General features: G+C 41.0%; 1 protein-coding gene across 2 annotated transcripts in view; it reads right to left on the bottom strand.

The window, feature by feature from the left end:
• Positions 1 to 22,798, bottom strand: part of aass (aminoadipate-semialdehyde synthase) — a 43,258-nt gene extending 20,460 nt beyond the window's left edge. Inside the window, exons 1-14 of one of the 2 annotated variants that reach the window (XM_035156824.2) lie at positions 22,645 to 22,798; positions 19,333 to 19,565; positions 17,868 to 18,044; positions 16,592 to 16,676; positions 14,518 to 14,585; positions 14,178 to 14,324; positions 13,743 to 13,821; positions 13,169 to 13,296; positions 8,395 to 8,543; positions 6,797 to 6,919; positions 5,222 to 5,333; positions 4,958 to 5,017; positions 3,555 to 3,622; positions 3,304 to 3,315 (exon numbers count right to left, since the gene is read on the bottom strand). In XM_035156824.2, coding sequence (XP_035012715.2) covers positions 3,304 to 3,315; positions 3,555 to 3,622; positions 4,958 to 5,017; positions 5,222 to 5,333; positions 6,797 to 6,919; positions 8,395 to 8,543; positions 13,169 to 13,296; positions 13,743 to 13,821; positions 14,178 to 14,324; positions 14,518 to 14,585; positions 16,592 to 16,676; positions 17,868 to 18,044; positions 19,333 to 19,551 — 1,427 coding nt within the window. In that variant the 5' untranslated portion in view covers positions 19,552 to 19,565; positions 22,645 to 22,798. The remainder of the gene's footprint in view (positions 1 to 3,303; positions 3,316 to 3,554; positions 3,623 to 4,957; positions 5,018 to 5,221; positions 5,334 to 6,796; positions 6,920 to 8,394; positions 8,544 to 13,168; positions 13,297 to 13,742; positions 13,822 to 14,177; positions 14,325 to 14,517; positions 14,586 to 16,591; positions 16,677 to 17,867; positions 18,045 to 19,332; positions 19,566 to 22,644) is intronic. The other variant, XM_035156825.2, reaches the window with a different exon arrangement.
• Positions 22,799 to 23,094: the final 296 nt, after the last annotated feature.

Raw genomic sequence — 23,094 nt, 5'->3', positions numbered from 1 at the left:
GAAACACTTCTTGGGGCTTTCAAAGTACTGGAAAGAAAGAAGTTAAATGACCTTTCATTAAATGATGGCTGATTAGTGCATGTAAGAATATATCTGGAATATTTAAATGTGTAAGAAGTCAAAGAAGTAATTAGATTGTTACAATCGAACAAAACAGGTTTGGTGCGACTGATGAGGATCTGGACTGAAACACAAGAGGAGAGGGGAGGAAGGTGAGTCAGGGCAGGAGGGAGAGGATGAAGATGGAGAGGAGGTCATCCCCCCAAAAATGTAAATAAATAAATAACTAAAAGAGTGATTCTTTTCAATACAAAAACTATAATTATCAATATCAGGACATTGTTTATTTAAAAAAAAAAGAATAGCACATGTAAAACTAATGCCTGAAAACCACATGTCCATGTATCTAACATTATCTAACCGTCTCTTACAGGTCAGAGCCAAAATTCTTAACAACTCTATTACTGCTAAAATCTAGATCTTCTTAAATATTGAATAAACTGAACAAAGATACATAATAAAGAATAATACGTTTTTAAATGAGATTCTCTTTCAGCATCACTTTCTTTAGCAGTACACACTGTTAAAGAGTCAAACAGTATAGAGGTTTGATCCAATGCTTCTATTACATGTATAACCCTCAGTGATGGTAAGAAAATGATGCTTGCACCTCTCAAAGCCTCTCAGTTAAACTGAGAGGTCGTCTCGAAACAAATGAATTCAGCTCAAAAGAGTGATTTTGCATGCTGCATAATTTTAACAGCAATAACAACAATAGCAGAGACAACACCCTGAGTGACCTGTGGCATTAATATCCTACCACCAGCGCAACCGCCGGCCTCAAATCTCCCAGGAGTCAGACCCCTGGACTCATTAGCTTTGGCCTAATTGGAGGCGACACCCCGCGCATGCACGAGTTACAGCGAGACTGAGCGGCAGCCCGCCTGCCGCCGAGCCTCATCTTCTTAATTAAAAAAGAAAAGAGAGATATTCCCTCAGGAGGATTTCTCCCCGAGTTTACATATCTTAAGGAGTCTACCTCAATCCAAAGGATTAAGATTTGTTAGCATAGCTTGTCTGGAAAAATGATACTTAGGTTCAATTAGGAGAAAACTCATCACGTCTTAGAGGTGGCCTAAATATGAGCTGCACTCTTAAAAAACCAAACAGGCTGTTGATAAAGCTGTTGAGGAGCAAAGCTACACTGAGCTTGAGAGTTAATAATCAACAGAAACAAACACTGCTGCTATTGAGGGTCAGTGTGTCTGAATATATTTCTACAAGCTCATTTAAATGTTTGATGCTGTAGATAAGCTGAGATCGCTGTGAGAAAAAGATAAATGAATAATCAATCAACTGAAATTAGAAATTAATCAAGACAGATTTCAAACATGCTGCTGAGGATTCCACTGCTTGTACATAAATACATAACATGCATTGTTCTGTTTAGAAATCTCATTTTAGGTTTTATCCACAGCCAGAAAAAAAGACAAATTTGTTTTGTGTGACCAGTACAGAGTGGTGTCCAAGGAGCGTTTAGCGTAGCTTAGCACAAGAACTGGAAAGGGAGAAACTGCGAGGCTGTCTCCATGTTGGCATTAAAAGGAATGATAAATGAATGTGTGGCAGGGCGCGCCTGTACCGGGATCTCCTCCGCTCTGTTTGTGAGGTGATAGTGTTCATCTTATCAGCTTCACACTTGACATTTGTATTGCTATGGGTCAGCGGTTTGGAGTTGAACAGATAATCTACAGGAACAGGGCTTTTCACTTCCTGTGATGAGTGACGGGCACAGGGAGATAACCTACAGGGGCAGCACCACTCTGTCGTTGAAAAGCAAACTGTGTACGCTGGTCATACTATCTTCTACTGCCGGGATATTCCAGAAATCTCTGTCTGTCGAACGCTCGAGAACTGTGCATCTCATCAGTATGTATTATTATTATGATTATTATTAAAGGTGTGTGTTTTTCCCACTATGTGTAGCCTATAAAGGCATCTCCACTTCTTCCCACTGTACAAAAGTGAAGCCAAAATATGCCATCTTGCACTGATGAGGTCATTTGGAGCCAGATGCTACTTTCAAATGAGGCCGTATTTACCGTGTTCAAAGGGACACCGCCCTCTTGTGGTACTACAAACTCAGAATTTTCTGAAAGTTCACGAGTTTTGACATGTTAGCTAATGTTTTCGTCACGTTTTGCCATCTGTTATTATTCCTTAGCATTACCTGCTTATGTTGCCCGACAACTAGCGTGCTAAATTGTTAGCCTCTGTTGTTTCTAGCTGTCAATGTAATATTCATATAATTAGTATCCATGTTGCCATTGAGTAGCAACTTAAACGGCAAGCCCACGGTGTACACGTTGTAAGGTTGAACTCACAAGTTCCAATTGAAGGCAGCAAGAGTCTGCACGGCCATGGTATCCAAGTACATCCATGCAAATGTTAATGTATGTAAATGTTTTGGTCTTGATGACCACTCAAAGTGCTCATTGGCATTCAACCATTCATTTATACACTACATCTATGGGCAGCACTTTTTCTATGAGGGGGCAATTCAGGGTTCAGAGGATGACCGCTATCCACCCTCAGCCACAGCCACACGGCGTACATAGGGTGTTCTCATGAGCACACGCAACATGATAATACACACGCACAATTAGCATGTAAGCAGAGGTAGCATGTCAACAAACAAAATTGCAGTTTACCCCCGTTTGCAGTCTTTGTGCAAAGCTAAACACAAGTTGGACCTCAGCTTTGTATGGGACACACAGGAACAAAACATGTATTGATTGTCTTATGACTGTGGTGAAGACGGCTAACAAGATGTCCTAAACAGGCCAGAACTAGATCAAACAAAACAGACGGATGATAAACGTGGGGTGATGGCAGTTTATGTGTGAAGTGAGACGGAGGGATGTTTCCAGCCCTTGATACCTAAGGACAAACTTCAGCATCTGAGGTTGGCTGGTGGCAGCAGCATATTAGCGCGCTAGCCATGCAAGGTGTTAATGAAGAGGCAGGTTGGCACAGCAGACACCAGAGGGCAGCACTGTGCAAGAACAACCACAAGGTGAGGTTAGTCGCTACAAGTCCAGCTTAGAGCAGAGCTGGCAGGAGGACAGTAAAACATCATAAACTGTAATGCTACAAAAGAGGACGAGTTAAGGAGGGGAAGGAGCAAAACGGGAGACTACAGAGCACAAGTGTTACTAGACTGCTATTCATTTTAATAAGAGGATCGAATATAGAAAGTTAGCAAAGGTGAGCTACGTTAGTTCATGCAAAACTTTACATTACCTGTCTTGTAATCTTTAGACATGTCATCCATTAATTGGTTGCATTAACAGGCATATGCCAAAGTAATTCTTATTTTTTTTTACATTTAAAAGAATACTTCAAACAAGAAATATGCTCAAAAACAGAATGATATCCAAACACATAAACATATGCATCCTTCAAAGTCTTAATTTTAAATCACTAATAAACTGACTATACTGAGCATTAAAGTCACACTGTATGACTATACTCACAGATGGAATAGGACTTACCTTCTTTCTCGAAGTTTTTCAATGTATTCAAACTTTGGGGTGAGTGCTCCGTTTGAAGTGATGACAGCCTTCAAGAGCAAAGAGATGAATTATTATCTTTCATCATTTCTGCAGGTGCAAAATAAATCAAAAAGTGCAAAAAGTGTTGTACATAATGAAAAGCTGAGGTGTTAATGAAGAAGCTAAACGGGTTCTACTGAGACACTTGAGGAAGAAATGCTCATGAAATGCCTATGAGGAATGGTCTTCACACTATGGCACACATGCTTTGGCTGCCCCGTGAGCACTGGGCTGTGATGAGTGCGTACTTAACCCTCCCAATGCACTCAACACTCGCTCACTTCTCAAGTTGACTTCGGAGTATTTTTTGAGACTCATTTTGGCAAAGGAGAATTAAATTATATTTGCATTAATTTTGCTATTAAAAGTTTTCACAACCTGTCATTGGGTTAGCCTGTGCTCATTCGCACACACACCGATGCACAGCCGCTTTCATTAATAATGAAAACTGAACTGGTGTCAGCGTAGCCCCAACCTGAAGATGAGCTGAGCAGAAGGTTTGAACCATGATTATCCACAGTTGACAAAGTGTAGGGGGATGAGGGGAGCAGCCAACCTCTTTAAACCAAAATGACAAAAAAAACATCCTCCTTTACAACCTGTGAATTCTGCCATCCCCCTCTCAGCCACTTCCCCTAAGTCCCAAATGAGAGAATTTGTGTGTGCGGGAAAAACATCCTTGTTAGTGCTGATAATTAAATCACATGATCCGCAGTTTATTTTTCGAAAGTTGAAACCGAATGGCAATCGAAAAGAACAGAAGGACAGCGCTCTTAGCCTCGCACTTCATCTCTCTCCAACACACTGGCCATCACTCAGAGATCACCAGTTGCACCAGGAGAAATCCTACCCACGCCAGTGGCCATCCATAAAGATATTTGCCATCTTCAGTAGAGATCCGATTTCAGTAGAACTTGATGGATTTTTTCCCTTTTAAATTTTTCTTCCCACAACAAGTATCCTTCTCCACCTTCTCAATGTTGTAGTATAGATGTTTGCCAAATTGACAGACCGAAACTAAGTTGAAATAATGAAATAAAATGGTACTCAAAACATTTCCAGAAGAGTCCAGGATTTGGCTTTGAAAAACCAAAGTGCACGTGCACACAAACACACAAACACAATCCAATAAGTTCAACTTGTGGTGCTGGATCAGAAGTATTAAAAGTCTAACACAGAGCCTTGTATTCGAAACATCAGTATTAGGTAGAGGTTATATATTTCCTCGATCTCAATTATCAGTCATCTGATCTGTTACTTATTATCTCTCATATCAGCTTAAGATCAAATTGTGGTCAAATCAAAAACCTATAATAAATACAGTGAAATATTTCAAGACTTACGTCTCTGATTTGTGGGCTGAATTCTTCTTCCTCCAAAGGTCTGGTGGCGTCTGATGGCAGCTGATGACAACAGAACACTAAATTTACAAAACAAGAAACTGGCAGAAAACACAAATCCTGCCTGTCAGGGATTTTAATCTGATCCATTAACAACCTGAAAGACCCTGCAACACTCTCCTGCAGCAAACTCCAACGTCAGGCAGAAGCCGAAAGCAGAGCAGAGCAGGACAGAATCTCACCTCACCAATAACCCAGATATCTTACCATCTCCCAGATGTAAGGGAAGAGGCGGTCTCCAAAGTACTCTGTGGCTTCGATGGGGAGCTGAGCAGGAAGATTGTCAATGGAGCACATGAGGACACCGTTTCCCTCCACACTGCCAAGATGAGAAACTAAATGTTATTTACTGTCTGGAACACAAATAGTCCATACCTTGGCAACAAATGCTTGTCTTTGGATCCATAATCAAACATATACAGTATAATGATTACACTTAGACGACACCCAGTTTATTAGGTGAAAAATGTAATGGAGTCGAATTTAAAAATCCTCCATTAAATCCGATTATACAGTCTTTGTCTTTGTGTGGGACTGAATGAACAGAACATTTCTCTGTTGTTCTCATTTTAAAAAGAAGCAGGTAAAATTGTCTGTAAAAGTTTGGACTAACTCCAAACTTTGATGATATTTGAATTAACCCCTGCAGCAGACAGACACAAAAAAAATAAACTTTCTCCAAATGTTAAAAAAAGTGTTTTCAAGTGGAATGGCACTCATTCACACAGTCCCCTTATGAAACCGCACATAAATTCACTAGATCCAGATTTTTATTTGGATCTGCACCAAATTGCACACGCATACAAATATCAACTCCCTTATAATTTCGCAAATTTAAATATAATCCTGGCTTCATCCCCTGATCCTGATCCCCACCAAAAGTTGATGAATTGTTTCCTGACCCATACAACATACTTTCACCGAGTTTTGTGTTAATCTGTGCAGTTTTTGCGTGATTGGCAAACAAAATAACCAAACAAGATGAAAACATAACCTCCTTGGCGAAGGTAATTAAACAGTAATTGAGGCAAACACAGAGAACTTCATTAACACGTTATTCCTCAATTTAGACTGATTGAGAATTATCGTTATGAATCGTCAGCGGCTGACATTTCCAGAACTGATAAATTCTCTGTCCCTTTAAACCACGTCAATCAGCCACAGGCTCCTAAGTAACTATGTGAAGATGTGAAAGTAGAGGCTATACAAAGATCAAATCACCTCCAGCTCAGAAGCTTAGTTTACTGCAGATATATCACTATTTGTGTTACCTGTCAACTGATAAGAACAAGAAATACAGTACAAACTGGAAGGTTGCTCTGAGTGCATATATCTGCCAAGGCTAATCTAAATAATTCAAAGCAGTGTTTCCAATTATTTATCTAGACTGTGGATGCCCGCCATATTCTAATTTGTCCTGCCACATAATGAAGCAAAGAACATGCCTAAATTAATATAAGAGAGCTCTAACATGTTGTTTTACTCTGTTAATAAAGTTTTTACCGTTTTCGCAGACTTTATACGATCAGCTCCGAAATTGAATGAGTTCTTTCTTGGGCCACGTCCCACCCCTCCACAAAATGTCACGGAAATCCGTTAACTAGTTTTTACGTTATCCTGCTTACTATGGAGCAGTCAGAAAGATTAATGACATGAAACCTCTAATGTCTGATGGCAGCCCACAGTCTCCATTCAAACTACAACAGAAGAAACACAGAACCAAACAGAAACGTGCAGGTGATGTTGTGGAGAAGACACAGGTCAGGAGAGTTTGTACTGTACCTGTCGTGGTCTATGTGCTGGTCAGCGTCGTAGATACAGAAAGGCCTATCAATGGTGGTGCATTCAGTCATGAACTCTATAGAGCCTCCCAGGTCAGCCGATATATCACAGATTGCCAGCAGCCTGCAGAAAGAGAGAGAGAGGCCACAGTTGAGAACGACAGGCTGAACTCTCACTCTGTAAACATGACTAAAGATAATAACCTGACATTTGACCTCTGTGGCGATACAGCAGCTACCATGCTGCACTTTCATCCAGACAATCAGCAGTCAGTGTGTCAGAAGGTCAGAGTCAGTGTTGGAGCCCATATTATTTTGTAATTCATGAATTACAATATTTGAATTAATTATATGACTTATGCTGTATATCTGTCATTAAATATGAATTTTGCTATATTATTTTACTCCGCCCCTCTGATAGTAAAGGGGGAGGCTATATTAATGAATGGCTTTGTGGATCACCTCTGAGAACGGAGAAGCGTAACAGGTTTTTGAACATAGTAGATGTTAGTCATTGTTTGCAAGAATATTTTGGTTAAACCTTTTGTCAATAAAGTGCCTTTGTCAACTTATTACACCTTATACACTCCTTTTTAAGTTAGACACAGCTCAACTCTACCATCTGCAGCCTCAGCACAAATACACATTCATCAGACTAGGCTATGTTTTTCAGTCTTCAGCTATCCAGTGTTGGTGAGCCTGTGTCACTACAGCCTCACACTTCTGTTCTCAGGAGTGAACCTGATGTTGGACATGTTGTTCATTCTGTCATCTCCAACCAGTCTGAACAGTATCCACTGAGCTCTCTCACTAACAAGATGATTCTCTCCACAGAACTGCTGCTCGCTAATTGTTTGTTTTTGGCTCAGCTCCAGCCCATCTGTCAACATCAAACATGCCAGTTCTTTTGTCTTCGTTTTCTGTGAACATGAACTGAAGCTCCTCACCTGTACCTGCAGGATTTTCTACACTGCACTTCTGCTTCATGACCGGCTGATGATATCAGTTACTTGCAAAGGATTTACAAAATCTTGCTGAGATGCCATCTTGTTTTATTACTAAGATTATGTTTGTTTGTAACGTGAGTTTAAATCAGGGGTAAAAAAATACAGACCTCACATCTGGGCTAACAAAAGCTAGCAAAAAAAACCAAAATACAGATCACATGACCCTTGTGTTGAAGGTCATAGCAGCCCTTCAAAAAGTCACCCATTCAAAATACTAATTATTTTAACTCCAAAATGCTGCAAGTTGTATTTTCTGCTCTGCACATGCTTTCTGCTCAGATTGAGAGGAAGCACACTTCAGCTCACCTCATGGGAAATGTGGTGAATGCTGCCATTCACCACATTATACAGAAAGGGGTGACATTTGACTCTATGAATGTCCATTATTTAACTATGAGACAGAGGTGAAGAGACATTTGTTCTCTCTGAGGCAAGGACACATCTGTCTGAATGTGCTTCTACTTAAGTGAACGCTGCAAGTATAATGAACAGAGACAGAAAGTAACCTAGACAAATGAAACAGCTTACATGAGTTGTTGGTAAGTTTGAGAAACATTCTGTGGTTGGTGACATCCCATAACCACGCTCTTACTTGTGTGGCAGCTGTGGTGATCCGCCGATGGCTGCAGACAAGGTTTTGGGAGGTCGCATCAGTTTCTGGGCATCCAGGCGCCTGAGCAGTCGTGGGGTGTGGGGGTCCCAGTAAATACCATTGATCAGACAGGTTGTGTACGGCGCCACCTGTGGTCAAAATGACATAGGAGATGAGACAACATTTTTACAGGGATAATGTGCTCAGGGAGCTCTTTACAATAAGATAGTACAGAATGAATACTACAGATGCCAGACTGAATTAAGCTGCTTCCAGACATGTACTGAACTCCGCACTTTCTCCGGAGGAGGTGCATGTGTGAATGCAAATGTCAGAGTGAGAGCCTTTAGATTATCTGTGGTCTTTCTCTGTCTGGCTCCCAACTATAAAATCAGCAGAAAGTCTCCAGAATCCAATGTGAGCACACAGCAGGGGATCCCTTCTGGATTGATGGCAAGCGAGTGGGGGGGTTGTTTAACGCTTCTACCACACGACAGATGCAAAAATGGAAAAAAACAAAAACAAGTATCTCCGGGTGAGAAAGCGGTGACACAGACGAAGATGTCAAGAGAGTTTGTGGTGATAAGAGCGGACAACGATGTCGATGGGCTGTGTGCTGTGATCAGCTGATTTAATACCACACTTCCTGCCACTGCCTGCTGCAACCGTCTGCTCCACCTCTCGCCTGAATAACACTTTTTTTGTTGCAGTTGTGAAAGTGTCTGTGCAGAGAACCTCCCGCTGCGTTGTGCATGTGTGCAAGGCAGACTGCAGATAAAGTCCGGACTCAATTCTCTTGACATTATCTGCAGGTCGTGTCTGAAAACGGCTTAAGATATCTTAAAAGACCTTACAGATCTCAGTGGCATTATGGGTAAAGTTAGGACACTTGTGCAGCCGACTTGACATTTTGGCATGAAACTAATGAAGTTCACTATAGGAGGTGTGCATCTTCACGAGCCTCACGATTCAGAAGTCAATGATTCAATTCAAAACAATGCATCTCGATGCATTTCAATGCATCACATCCACAATTTTCTATATTACTGCATATGGCTGCATTTTCATCAATTAATAAAATCAGTCCTGAATAAGTAGGGCGTTGCTTCTTCTGGAACAATGAAGTTAAAACACAGCTTTACGTCTTAATCTGCAGGAAGAAGTTCTTTCTGCAGGAGTGTGTGTGTGTGTGTGTGTGTGTGTGTGTGTGTGTGTGTGTGTGTGTGTGTGCTCGTGTGTGTGTGTGTGTGTCTGCTCGTGTGTGTGTCCCTTGTTGGGACATGGTTTTTGTGAGACCACACTTCGGCCTATATGGTAGTCAAAAGCCTTGAGCACATGTTCTTTGTCCTGGAGAAAACCACTCTGGACCCCATGACCTGTGAGGTCACCGGGCCAATATAAGGCCAGGTCTCCCCATCTTCTGCCTCTTTCTACAATCCCTTCGAGAGGGAAGGGTGTCAAGCCTGGCTTCTCCAGCTCACATCTTCTCTTCCCATCCAACTCTTCGAGAGGAGCTCAAAGGTGCAGCTTCCAGCTCATCTCACCAAGGAAACCTCCTCGCACTCCAAGCTCTACCAACCTCCTAGCAGCGACTCGATGTTCTGCAGGAAAACGTCAACCAGCAACTGAGCTGCACAGCTCAACAGAATCATTAAGGCAGGAGCCACAAACCAGCAAGACGACTTCACAAAACTGCGAACTGCACAGCAACTCTTTTTCCCCTTTCCACGGACGGGTAACACAACTGGGCTTAATAATTATACTAGGCTAAGCAAGACTGTTTATTCGATTCTGTGTGATGTTTATAAGTTTGATTTGTGTTGTGATATTTGGGTTATAAGTTATTCGAAAGTAGAGTTAATGTTTGTTATGCTCTTCAGACTTTCTGTGCATTACACTCTTTCTCTAACTTGGCACAAACACACACACAGACACACGCATTAATCTTCACCTAATTAAGTCTGACCCCCGCCACATGTTGTAAAACATCCCAATAAAGGGGGGAAGGGTGTTATCTCTTTGGCCAGCCGCCATTTTGGAAGCACGCTGACTCACACAGACACACACACACACGCATACTCACATACCTGTCTTTGTTTAGTAAGTACACCGTTAGTAATTTGTGTTTTTATACTTTATTATATTCATAATAAATGTTTTTCTTTCACAAATGTTTTTTTATTAATGTTGCATAAGTGAATTTTGCCAACCTCTACACTGTCAAGAACTCCATATCCTTCAACTTAGGTAACTATCTACACTACCGTTCAAAAGTTTGGGGGTCACCCAGACAATTTCGTGTTTTCCATGAAAACCCACACTTTTATTTATCAAATGAGTTGCAAAATGAATAGAAAATATAGTCAAGACATTGACAAGGTTAGAAATAATGATTTTTATTTGAAATATTAATTTTGTTCTTCAAACTTTGCTTTCGTCAAAGAATGCTCCATTTGCAGCATTGCAGACCTTTGGCATTCTAGCTGTTAATTTGTTGAGGTAATCTGTAGAAATTTCACCCCACGCTTCCTGAAGCACCTCCCACAAGTTGGATTGGCTTGATGGGCACTTCTTGTGTACCATACGGTCAAGCTGCTCCCACAACAGCTCAATGGGGTTGAGATCTGGTGACTGCGCTGGCCACTCATTGGGTCATTGTCCTGTTGTAGGAGGAAATTGGCTCCAATCAAGCGCTGTCCACAGGGTATGGCATGGCGTTGCAAAATGGAGTGATAGCCTTCCTTATTTAAAATCCCTTTTACCTTGTACAAATCTCCCACTTTACCAGCACCAAAGCAGCCCCAGACCATCACATTACCTCCACCATGCTTGACAGATGGCGTCAGGCACTCTTCCAGCATCTTTTCACCTGTTCTGCGTCTCACAAATGTTCTTCTGTGTGATCCAAACACCTCAAACTTTGATTCGTCTGTCCATAACACTTTTTTCCAATCTTCCTCTGTCCAATGTCTGTGTTCTTTTGCCCATATCAATCTTTTCTTTTTATTGGCCAGTCTCAGATATGGCTTTTTCTTTGCCACTCTGCCTAGAAGGCCAGCATCCCGGAGTCGCCTCTTCACTGTAGACGTTGACACTGGCGTTTTGCGGGTACCATTTAAAGAAGCTGCCAGTTGAGGACCTGTGAGGCGTCTATTTCTCAAACTAGAGACTCTAATATACTTGTCTTCTTGCTGAGTTGTGCACCGGGGCCTCCCACTTCTCTTTCTACTCTGGTTAGAGCCCGTTTGTGCTGTTCTCTGAAGGGAGTAGTACACACCGTTGTAGGAAATTTTCAGTTTCTTCGCAATTTCTCGCATGGAATAGCCTTCATTTCTAAGAACAAGAATAGACTGGCGAGTTTCACATGAAAGTTCTCTTTTATGGCCATTTTGAGAGTATAATCGAACCCACAAATGTGATGCTCCAGATACTCAACTAGCTCAAAGGAAGGCCAGTTTTATAGCTTCTCTCACCAGCAAAATAGTTTTCAGCTGTGCTAACATAATTGCACAAGGGTTTTCGAGGGTTTTCTAATCATCCATTAGTCTTCTAAGGCGATTAGCAAACACAATGTACCATTAGAACACTGGAGTGATAGTTGCTGGAAATGGGCCTCTATACACCTATGTAGATATTTCATTAAAAACCAGACGTTTCCACCTAGAATAGTCATTTACCACATTAACAATGTATTGAGTGTATTTCTGATTAATTTAATGTTATCTTCATTGAAAAAAACAGTGCTTTTCTTTGAAAAATAAGGAAATTTCTAAGTGACCCCAAACTTTTGAACGGTAGTGTATATGGTAATTTTGGTTATAGTTATTAATTTAATTGTTAATCAGAGTTCCAAATTGGTAGTTAGTACCTTTATGAGACTTAATCAATAAATTGGCTATCTTTTCCCTTCCTTTGAAGGGTGGTGCCCCGAGGTAACTTTAATCAATTAAAGTTATTAATAATAAGATATTAATATTTTATTTTGATAACCAAATTTATTGAATGCAGAAAGGCACACCATTTTATGGTATCACGTTTAATGCATTATTGCCCAACACCCTCTTCACGCAAACTGATAATCACATGTATTTAGTTATTAATCGATGTCGGATCATGACTCCAGATCATTCCGGTCACTTTAACCCTGACATCCTGACTGCACGTCACGTTACGTCTCTTGTTGTATGTAGCAGGGGAATGCGTGTGCACGGTGTGTGTCTACCGACAGTGGCTAAGCTAGCAGGCATCAGCACGTCCGACGATCCGTGAACGCATCTCGTCAAAAGATATCCGCAGACTTTTAGGATTAAAACTTGGTGTAAATGACCTCGTTTCGAGTCGAATATGAAAGTCGGGGCTTACAGGCACTTGGATGACACCACACGAGCAGTATGGAGGCATGTTGTGTCTGAGACTCCAGAAGTGTTTTGTGGACTCAAACACTTATCCACCCTTCCATCGGCATGGGGGTGAGTAGATGATGAGTGAATTTAAATTTTTGGGTGAACTATCCCTTTAAGTAGATGAGATAGATATATTGGTTGACTGATTCTCGATAAGCACTTTGAACTGCACTGTAATGAAATAATGTGTAAAATCTGCACCATGTGATTTGAATCACCGGCACAACCTTGCCAGTCAGTATTTTTTTGGGCTGCTGACTCACAGAGGACAAGGCCTATAAGTGCCTGACAGGAGCAGGAGGGAGGTTGGAGTGTTTTAACAATCATCACTGAAGGGGTGGGAGTGGTGTAACAGAGGCTAGTGGACTCACGCTGGTCCTGAAGTGTGAGGTGTACAGCTCCGGGTGGATCTCATACTCCAATGGGTCATAGATGCCGTCGCTCTTCCTCATCAGGTGGTGGTGTCGGCTCAGAACAGTAGCGTAAACTCTTGACATATCTGACAGGAAAACAATAAGCAGCATACTGAAAATGATCATTTATGGATGGATTGATGGATGGTGTTATTTAGGTTTTGCAGCAAGCACTTCACAAAAAACTAAATTCATGTTAAACTATTGTACTAATTATCATTTTAAAATAAATTAACTGAAGCACAAATTCTAACCTGATGATGGTGTTAGATGAAAACACAGCGATTGACCTTAGTTATGATAATCCAGACTGATGCAGAACATAAATATCAACCAATCAGTATTTCCATCCAAGGAAAAAAACTACAGTAGTGTTTCCATTTCCAATTAAATGTCTAGACAATGGCAGCCCGCCGTATTTAAATTTGTCCCAAATACTCTCATAATAATATTAGAGATCTCTGTTTTGTTCCGTTGATAACTACACAGGATGTCCCGACCCTTACTGGGATCTGCAATCAAACAGACATACCTCCAGTCTCTGAGACGTCCTTCAACTCATGAGGTTCTACATATTCAACTGGAAGCTCGTTGATGATGTCTTGGGCTCCCTGCAGGACAAAAAGTTACATAACATTTTAGTCCGAGGAACTTTTTTAAGGAACTAAAAGGTTCCCGCAGACCATTGTTTTCCACCAGGGGAGATTAGGCTAAATAGCCTGCTGAAAGACAATTCCTGTGGTTTCATGAAGTACTACCTCCCAGGCAGTGACTTTTTGGGGTTGTAAAAAGATTTACCTGGAAGACTGGTTCATGCACTGGAAAGAACAGAGTTCCTACAAAGGTTTCCAGATTTTAGGGAAAGTTTCACTGGTAGAAACATAATTAAAATACTTTGCTAAATCCTGATTTTCCTTGAAGCATCTGACTGCTGGGTCGTGTATATCTGAGTTTAATCTTGTCGTACCTTGGAGACGTTGCCGGTTCCGGTGAAACAAAACGTGACAGGACCGATGGATTTGGGCATTAGGCCCATGGAGATCTCATAACCACAATCCCTCACTGCCTGGACGGCCTGGCTGACGTTCCTGTAGTTATGAGCCATGCCAATGTGCTGCGGACAGCAGAGAGAAAGAAAGTCATATTGTATGAACCAAAATAAAATATGTGGGTCGTCACAGCCATCAGGGTTAAGCCCTGAGGGAATTCAACAACAAATAAAACACTGATAAAATAAATGTGTATTATATAAAGTTCAGGGATTAAGTTGTTTCATGTTCAAATTGATGGAGAAGGATTTATCTTACCATAAAGGGAGTGTGGTGGCCAAGGGCCAGGTAGCGCAGCCCCAATCCATGCAAAATGTTGATCATTCCTTCAAGAAAAAAAGATTATTTCTGAACAAATATGGCTTCAGAGTGAATAAAATATCGATTTTTTTCAAATACTACAATTAAAATAAAGTTAGATGAATATATGAAAAATCTAAAAAAACTATAATTAATGAAATTGATCAGTCTAAAAAATATAAATGAAACCTTTTGAATCTTAATAAAATTGTCAAAAATATTAGTAGAATAAAATATTAACATAAACAAAATCTCCAAAGAAAACTGAAAAACTGAATTTTTTGTCAGAAGACTGTTTTTTTATGTTGAATCTCAATAAATCTCAATAAATCCTTATCTTATTAAGAACATCAGCAAGCCCTCTTTACAAATTACATTAATTAATAATGAAATATATTCATTAACTAACAGAGCATCTTTCCTTTGCTAATCTGAAGTCAAATATCCAGTGTGTGTATTACTGTGACTCTGCAGACTTTGTACATGTTTGACTTGTATGACTGTCTACCAGTGGTATTTTACTGAATGTGACATTAAACTGTTCTACTACTTTTAGACCTACGTTAACTTGAGTTGTAGGTATTTATACTTATGACAAAAAAAGACATGACGCTGTTGACTTAACCTTGAACAGGTTAAAAGTTAAAGTGTGACAGTCTCGGGATTTCATTGAGCAGCTGGTTGTCATGTTCACATTTAAAGGGGACATAGCATGCAAATTCCACTTTGTTAGTGCTTCTACAGGTTAATGTGGGTATCTGGCATGTCTACCAACCCAAAAACTCTGGGAAAAAAACACTTGCGCGTTTTGTTATGGTTCCTCTAAGTCAGAAACGTCATGCTTGAGTGACTCGATTGAGCTTCCTGGGTTTTGTGTCACAGCAAGGCACTGGAAGTCTCCCTACATGGCCTTGGCCCACCCCCCCACATCATCCGCCCCCCCGTCCCCCCACACTCGTTACGCCGGGTTTACACCGGACGCAGCGAGGCTGCGAGGCAGCGCAGCGCCGGGCTGTTCACACGGGACGAGCATTTCTCTGCGCTGGTCAGCCCGCGATTCACTCACATGTGGCATTTGTCTGGATCATTGGGACTGGGAGGCTGCAGCAGTTGCTCGGGGGGCGCGACCGCCCGCTCTCCCGTGCGTGAGCTGGAATTTGTGTCAACGCCACACAGCCAGCAGTGTGGAAGACTTCCGCAGTGTTCAGCACTACTGTAACACTGGCACAAACACACAGAGCCCCCCTACTCGTTACGCCGGGTTTACACCATTTCTCCGCGCTGGTCAGCCCCATAGACTGTATATATAAGGTCAGCCCGCGATTCTGCTTTCTCCGCTTGTTGTTGTACCCGTTGAATGTCGGGGTTCGGGGGTAAATGATGGTCTTCATAGCCCCCCACCCCTCTCTTTCTCTCTCTGTCTGTCTGCTTGTGTGCTTGTAGTGGATGGGCAGAGGGGGACATTTAATTATGTGATTGGGAAAATTAAAACTCCAGGACAACAGAGGGGAATACAAAGTATGGGATGCATATTTGATAATTTATATCATATAAAATATGTCATTTATATCGTTTAAAATCATGGGGGGAGAGGGGGAGGGGGGAGCTGGCTCATTAGCATTTAAAGGAACAGGCACTCAAAACAGGTCACTCTGTGGAGGGCTGTTTTATACAGGGTAAAAAGGGTGCTGTTTTAAATGATCCTTGTGGTATTTTGACCAAAGTATGTTACAGACATTTCATTAAGACCCCAAGGAACCATATCAACTTGTGGTAAAATGGGCATGCTATGTCCCCTTTAAGTCTGGTAAAATGCGGAGGCTCAAGCTGATTCACATCAAACACAAAACTGAAATGTTTGAACAGGGAGCAGCTCTTTCTTGTTTGAAACTAAACTCTTCATCCTCACTTTAGTTCCCCAGAAGCTATTTCTTCTGTCATTCACTTTCTCAACAGCCCCAGGACATTGATGTGCTGAACTGAGGCATGTTGTAAAACCTGCTTTTAATTTTTCTGGGGCTAAACATCCTACCTGCGACACCAGCCCACTGGCCAAATGCGACTATCCGGTAGCCGTTAGCATCGACCATCTTCTCATAGTCAATAAGACGAACCTCCTGAAAAGACAAAAGAAAATTCTTTATGATTTTTTTAAACTTATTTTAATTTATTGTATGTGTATAGTTAAGTTTAAATAAGTAGATACAAAGTAATACATATAGATATATCAAAGAAAGAAGAATATCTAAATAGCTAATAAAATATCTTTCATTATATTGTCCTTCATGGATCACTGCTGCTTAGCCTTGAAGTCCATAATGTAAAATATCTGCAGAATATCTGTGGTCATAGTAAAGTTTTGGTTGGTAAGCGGTTCTTTCTTCTAGACCAGCAAAGAGTTGGTTTCACTCCGGAAACATTTTTTTCTGGCCAAAAAGCCATTTCTTTGCCTGTCGAAACACAGACAACTGGTTCGAGATGAGGCCTCGGCTCCAAACTGGCCCTTGAACTGCCTCGGATGAAAAGGGTCGGTTTTGGGCAACATATGAAGGACTGTATATCCAACTCGACTGCTACCTTCTCCATTTTGGTGGTTACTCACTTCGTTTTACACTGAGGCAGCTGACTGAGGAAGGAATTTTTTGCTTTACTCTCCGTATATATTTCAAAACTCATCAATAACATGTAAAACAGACCTGTTATTGACCTAAGTATTCTCCAGGGAATTGAATATGTCCTATCCAAATAGTAATGGAAGATCTCTTTCTTTGGAGAGAGGAGCAATGAAAAACATTTTAAAGCAAACACAGCTTATATCTATATATAAAATTATTATGACAAACAATTTCCTACTGTGAAAAATGAAAGAATTACCTGAACCCATCTCTCCCTCAGAACACCTTACACAATCTTGAGTGCTTTGTCAAGTCACTGTGATCTTGACTTGTGACCACCAAAATCTAATCAGTTCATCTTTGAGTCAAACTGAACGTTTGTATCAAATTTGAAGGAAATCCCTCGAGGCGTACTTGAGATATGGTGTTAACAAGATGGACGGACAGACGGTCGGAAATAATAATGCCATAAACATAAACACCGGCTGTCTCCAGCATGAAAACAAAGAAATCCTACAAAATAAACCATACAGTATATTTGCTTGGTACTTTTTAAGTTTTCAAATATGGAATTGGTTATAACCTCCTAAATGTGGCTATAAAAGTCAGTTTCTTGTAAATCAACATTAAAACTAGAGCAGCGGGGGTCAGGAACCCTGCAGGGTTATTTAGAGCTCTCCTGAGTGCTCTCACCTTCTTCAGTAAATCGCCCAGAAGCCCCATGTTGGCCTCCTGGGCCTTGATGGTGTGGGAGAAAAAGGCGTACGTCTTCCTCTCAATGACCTTGTCCTCAGACGGCCTCTTCACTCCGATTATAAGCGAAGCCTCCGAGATGTCCTCCTGAATCATGGCCCCGGCCTTCGAGTAGTACTGAAATCAAAACATAACGTACACTGGGTTAGCCCGCCAACAGAGATACTCACACTTTGACATTTCTAACAGCAGTATTTTTTTTTTACATTTATATTAATATAATATAAATCAAAAACATTGGATTGAATAAATACATATAAAATGAGAAATTTAACAAACATGCATGTACGATATATTTGACTATATAAATAAATTGTCCACATTTGTGCACAGGAAATCAGGAAATCTATTACTATACCACTAGTACCAATGACATTAATAATAGCTACAAAGCATGCGTAGGCATATGGGTAAGTGTATGACTAATGACTGAGATTTACATGTTCACATGCATGAATAATATATGCACAGTATATATAATATGAAATATTAATACAGATAGTGGACACATGCAGCTCTCTTGAAATCCAAATCAGCAAAAAGCTGGAGTGGAAATACTACACAGGGTGCAGACTAGACTCAAACACCATGTGTGACAAATGGCTAATGGACATTCATGAGCGTGACAGCCAGAGAATTATTTTGTAAACGAGTGCTGGAGAGGTGGCATCGAGGCTGATACCAGCAGACGACGCACAAGCTGGTGAGAAAGTGTGAGGGGAGTGCTGGGAGCAGAGACTGGTTTGGTCTGGTTGCTATACAAATATAAACAATACACACTTAAATACACATGTTACGTCACCTTATATATTCCAGATCATTCAAATTTATCACTATGTATTCCATTTCCCTACAGACATTATTTTACCATCCTATGGTACTGTATACTCTTATATTTATACACACAACTTTTGTCGCTGCTGCACTGGCTGTTGCTAATTGGTCAAGCACACAGCACATTTTCCTGCGGGGGGATCTGATGGTCGACTGGTTTAGTGCACATATTACATAGCTGCATGGGTGTTGAGGATCAGTAAGGTGTCAATCTAAATTATTAAATTGATAGAAATCAAAAATGATACCATGGTGGGTCAGACATTTGCATGTGTGACCCTGCCACTAGAGATGCATAACAACTGACAAGAGACAAAACATTTTGATCTTATGGACCTGTCTCTTTGCAGGAGTCCCATTGTCTAATAGTGTGTCCATTAAAATAAAATAACAGAATATGATAATAACAAGTGGTTGTGATGAAGTTTTGTTATATAATGGCAAAAGTAACATAACCAATGCAGAAATACCTCGACTACTATCTCAACAACTTCCAAAGTAAAAACAGATCAAAAGAGTCGCTCCTGAAACGTATATGTGGTTGACATTATGAGAAATTGGTTTTCATTACCTTCTCATGAATAGCTCTGCTGTTGCAGGGTTGGACTAGGACTTTGACGCCAGCGTTGGTCAGCTCCTTGACGTGGCGAGGGGCCAGCGGCGCCCTCCTCTCCCAGGGATTGATGTCCTCCCGACGGATGGCCATGACGGCCCTGTGGTGCTCATAGCGCCGCTGGCTTGTGAGGCAGCTCGGCAGCCTCTTGCTTCGGTGACTGAGGAGTCTGAACATTTTCTCACCCTGTCCTGCTCGGGAAAAGGACATGGAGCCTCAGAACTGATGAGTAGAAACTAGAAAAACTGACTCATGACATTCAGTCAGGTGGTGACACCAAGTGTTTCTTTAAACTAGATATTTTTGAATCTTTGACCTTGATAAAAAGCATGGGAATACTGTGGCTGGATTTAGGATTTTTTAAATTATGTATTGATTTGCCTGTTATTTTCTCAATTAGATGATTAATTGTTATGTTTATAGAACATGCAGCCATAGGGAACCATGGCTGTTGCAGTTTCCCAGTGTCCAAGGTCACATTATCAGATGTCTTGCTGAGTCTGTATTCAAGTGACAAGAAAAGCATAAAATTCTTATATTTTTGAAGCTGAAATGACAAAATATTGGTTATGTTTGCTTTAAAATTAAATACATTATTTGATTACCAAAGTAATTGCAGATTCATTTTCTATCCATGAGCTATTCGATTATCTTTCTGTGCTCTATCACTTGCCACTCAAGAGAAAGTATGATGGAGTGGTCAGCGGTCAGGCTGTTCCTGACAAACAGGTTGTTTAGACAAACCAGACAAACTAGAAACTGCTAATGACGCACAAAAAATAAAACATAGCAACTGTTCAAGAGCAACGCATCACTGATTTACTTGTTCATGTAAACAGAAAGGTTGATTAGACTGACATTGTGTGGAGAAAGATGTTTTTTGTTACACTTACACACAGTGTTGGAGTCAGATGAGATTGTCAGATTGTCACATTCCTGTCATATCTTTTAAACTGTCATTACTAGATATGGTGATTGACAGCAGTGTTATCTCCAATTTAGTGCAAGTACAACAGAGATATGTCAACATATTCTTGGCTGCAAATGTACCACTGTTATTACAATTGATTCAGCTCATTTAATAGGAGCTGTAACTGTATCAGACACATTCTGCCGATGTTATTTGTCTGTCAAATAGAGTAGCCAGCAGTCAGATAGCTTAGCTTAGCACAAAGACTGGAAACAGATGGAAACTGCTAGCTGCCGGGCTATGGTTATTATATCTTTGCATAAAGCCACTCGGCCATACGCCCATAAACTACTTATTGAGTTTTTCTTTTGCTGAACAGACAAGTAAAAATCACAAATGATATGAAGCATTTCTACATCAGTGTTTGCTATTAATTATACAGACATATTCTAATTTGTCCTGCCACGGCTTCATAATGAACAGATTTTCTTCACACTTCCCATGAAAACCTAAAAGATCAAACTTACTGAAGTGTACAGCTGTGTGCAGAATGACTTGCCACATGCTCACTCACACTATCATAACGTTTTTACTGTCCACACAGACTGTCAGACCTCATAGCTTCAGTTCTCTCTCTCTCTCTCTCTCTCTCTCTCTCTCTCTCTCTCTCTCTCTCTCTCTCTCTCTCTCTCTCTCTCTCTCCTGTGTACCTGTCACGCCGAATCTGTTGTGTGTCTGAGCGACATTTGTGCATGTACCCCCCCGCTACCACCATAGATTGAAATAAGACAGGAAACTTAGGGATACTTAAAATGTTGTCTCTGCATTGTGTTGTAAGTTAAACTGACAACACAATGAGACAAGTAAAAAAACACTACAAACTTTCTAAACTAGAACAGGAAATGATGTATTAAAATTGCATGCCCCTGCCAACCAATCTATCTAGACTCATAAAGTGAGGCCTTTAATGAATGAATTTAATCAAGGGAATTCAGTATCTTTGGGTGAAAGTGAAGTTATCACTGTATTAGCTGTGTCTAAATACAGTGATTTAAACACAGCAGCGCTACTAAGCTGTACCATTGCGAAGGCACTTTTATAACAACTGCACGTACACTTTTAAATGTGTCTGACAAATACGTTATTTTATCCCAGAAAAACAAAGGCTCCAACGGGTAGATTCTTCCCAGCCCAACATATGCCAGGATAATTGTGTTTCTGTTACAAACAGAGGTAATGGTGCCTGCGAGCGACGGGACTTCCAATGCTCACAGAGATCACACTTCAACTTAACCGAACAGCTAACAGCACACAAGTTGAAAAAACCAAGGGGCTTTACAACTTTCTCATTGTGTCCAACTGCTATGTGAGGGCGGGACAAGCTGGTGGCTGCGATCACGGAAATCCCTCTGTAGAGCAGTCCGTCTCATTTCGGTTCGGGTGTTGCGGTGTACGCAGCCCACTGACCCCGCCTCCTTTGTGGGCCACATGGAAGACGTCATCCATCGACCAATAAATCTTCAACTTTAAATCCAAGTGAACATTTATGACAAATTTGAAGAATTTCCTCAAGCCAATAGTGAGATATTGTGTCACAAGGCCAGAAAATGTGCTCACCGTGACCTTTGACCCCCTCACATTCACCACAGTTGTTTGTGATTTATTTATATCACAAGTCTGTGTGTTTGTGTCGAAACTCCCTCGGGCCACAGTCCAGTACATAACCCTTATAAATCATACCTTACACCTCAGTTTTAGTACAGATTTAAACACAGGACATATAATGTATTTGGGTTTATGATCAGAGTACAAACATAAGTGTGTCAATGATCTCCTCTAAAAGGGAAATAAGTGTATTTCTCAAATTGACAAACTGCTCTTTAAAGCCTCACAGCGAGCCCTCAGGTAAATCGAAGCCCATGTGGCGTCCCAGCCCTCAGACCAGAAACTACTGTTCACACCAGTTTACTGTGAGCCTGAACTCACTGTGGGTACTTCTACCCAACTCTGCAGGAATGACCCAACCAATGAATGAATCATTAAACCAAAGACATGTACCTAAGCGATTATTTAGCAACAGATCTCCAGCACGTATGCAGACATGTAACAGTAACATGAAACCTGCTAGAACAAAACTGAAACAGCGAACTAGAGCATCAATCGTTATAAAGTCAGATTTGAATCCCGTGGACTCTAAACTTAAATGTGTAAAAACCTTAATGCAGTTCCGTGCTGACTTCAGTTCTAGCTGCAGCTTTAACGACTGCATGTGTAATCATAACTTCTCTGATCAACTCTGAATCATAGTTCATAGTTCATAGATCAATAATCGGCAGCACGAGAACGAAGGGTGGACCCACCTTTCCGACCTGCTTCTGCTCAACACGCCGGCTCCTGACGAGGAAATGCAGCGACGGTTCTCCCACAACACCGGAGTGTCACCCTGAGGTGAGACGAGCTGCAACTTCTGTGGCTCAGCGCCCACTGATCCGCTTCCGCTCACGACTTCAAAATAAAACTCCCCTTCCGAGTCACTCCGATTTGTTTTAATCTGGAGGTGACTGGTCCTCCACAGGGGCCCCAAATATACTCCATTTCATGGGACAGTTCATGTTAGATGAATCTGAGCATTTAGGGGAAATTTGGACCATTGAACGACAATATCCACCTTAACAGGTCCTACCATCAATTAAAAAGTAGGCAGTTTAATCATAGAAATGTCTGCATATGGACAAACACTTTGCAAATGACAAAGGTGAAATATTTGACCTGTTCACAGTAAAACCTACTTGATTGTTTAGAGTATTAAA

The sequence above is a fragment of the Hippoglossus stenolepis genome, chromosome 5 (assembly GCF_022539355.2).
Source record: "Hippoglossus stenolepis isolate QCI-W04-F060 chromosome 5, HSTE1.2, whole genome shotgun sequence".
NCBI lineage: Eukaryota > Metazoa > Chordata > Actinopteri > Pleuronectiformes > Pleuronectidae > Hippoglossus > Hippoglossus stenolepis.
The sequence above is the reverse complement of the archived record's forward strand: the minus strand, read 5'-3'. Positions and strand labels throughout refer to the sequence as shown.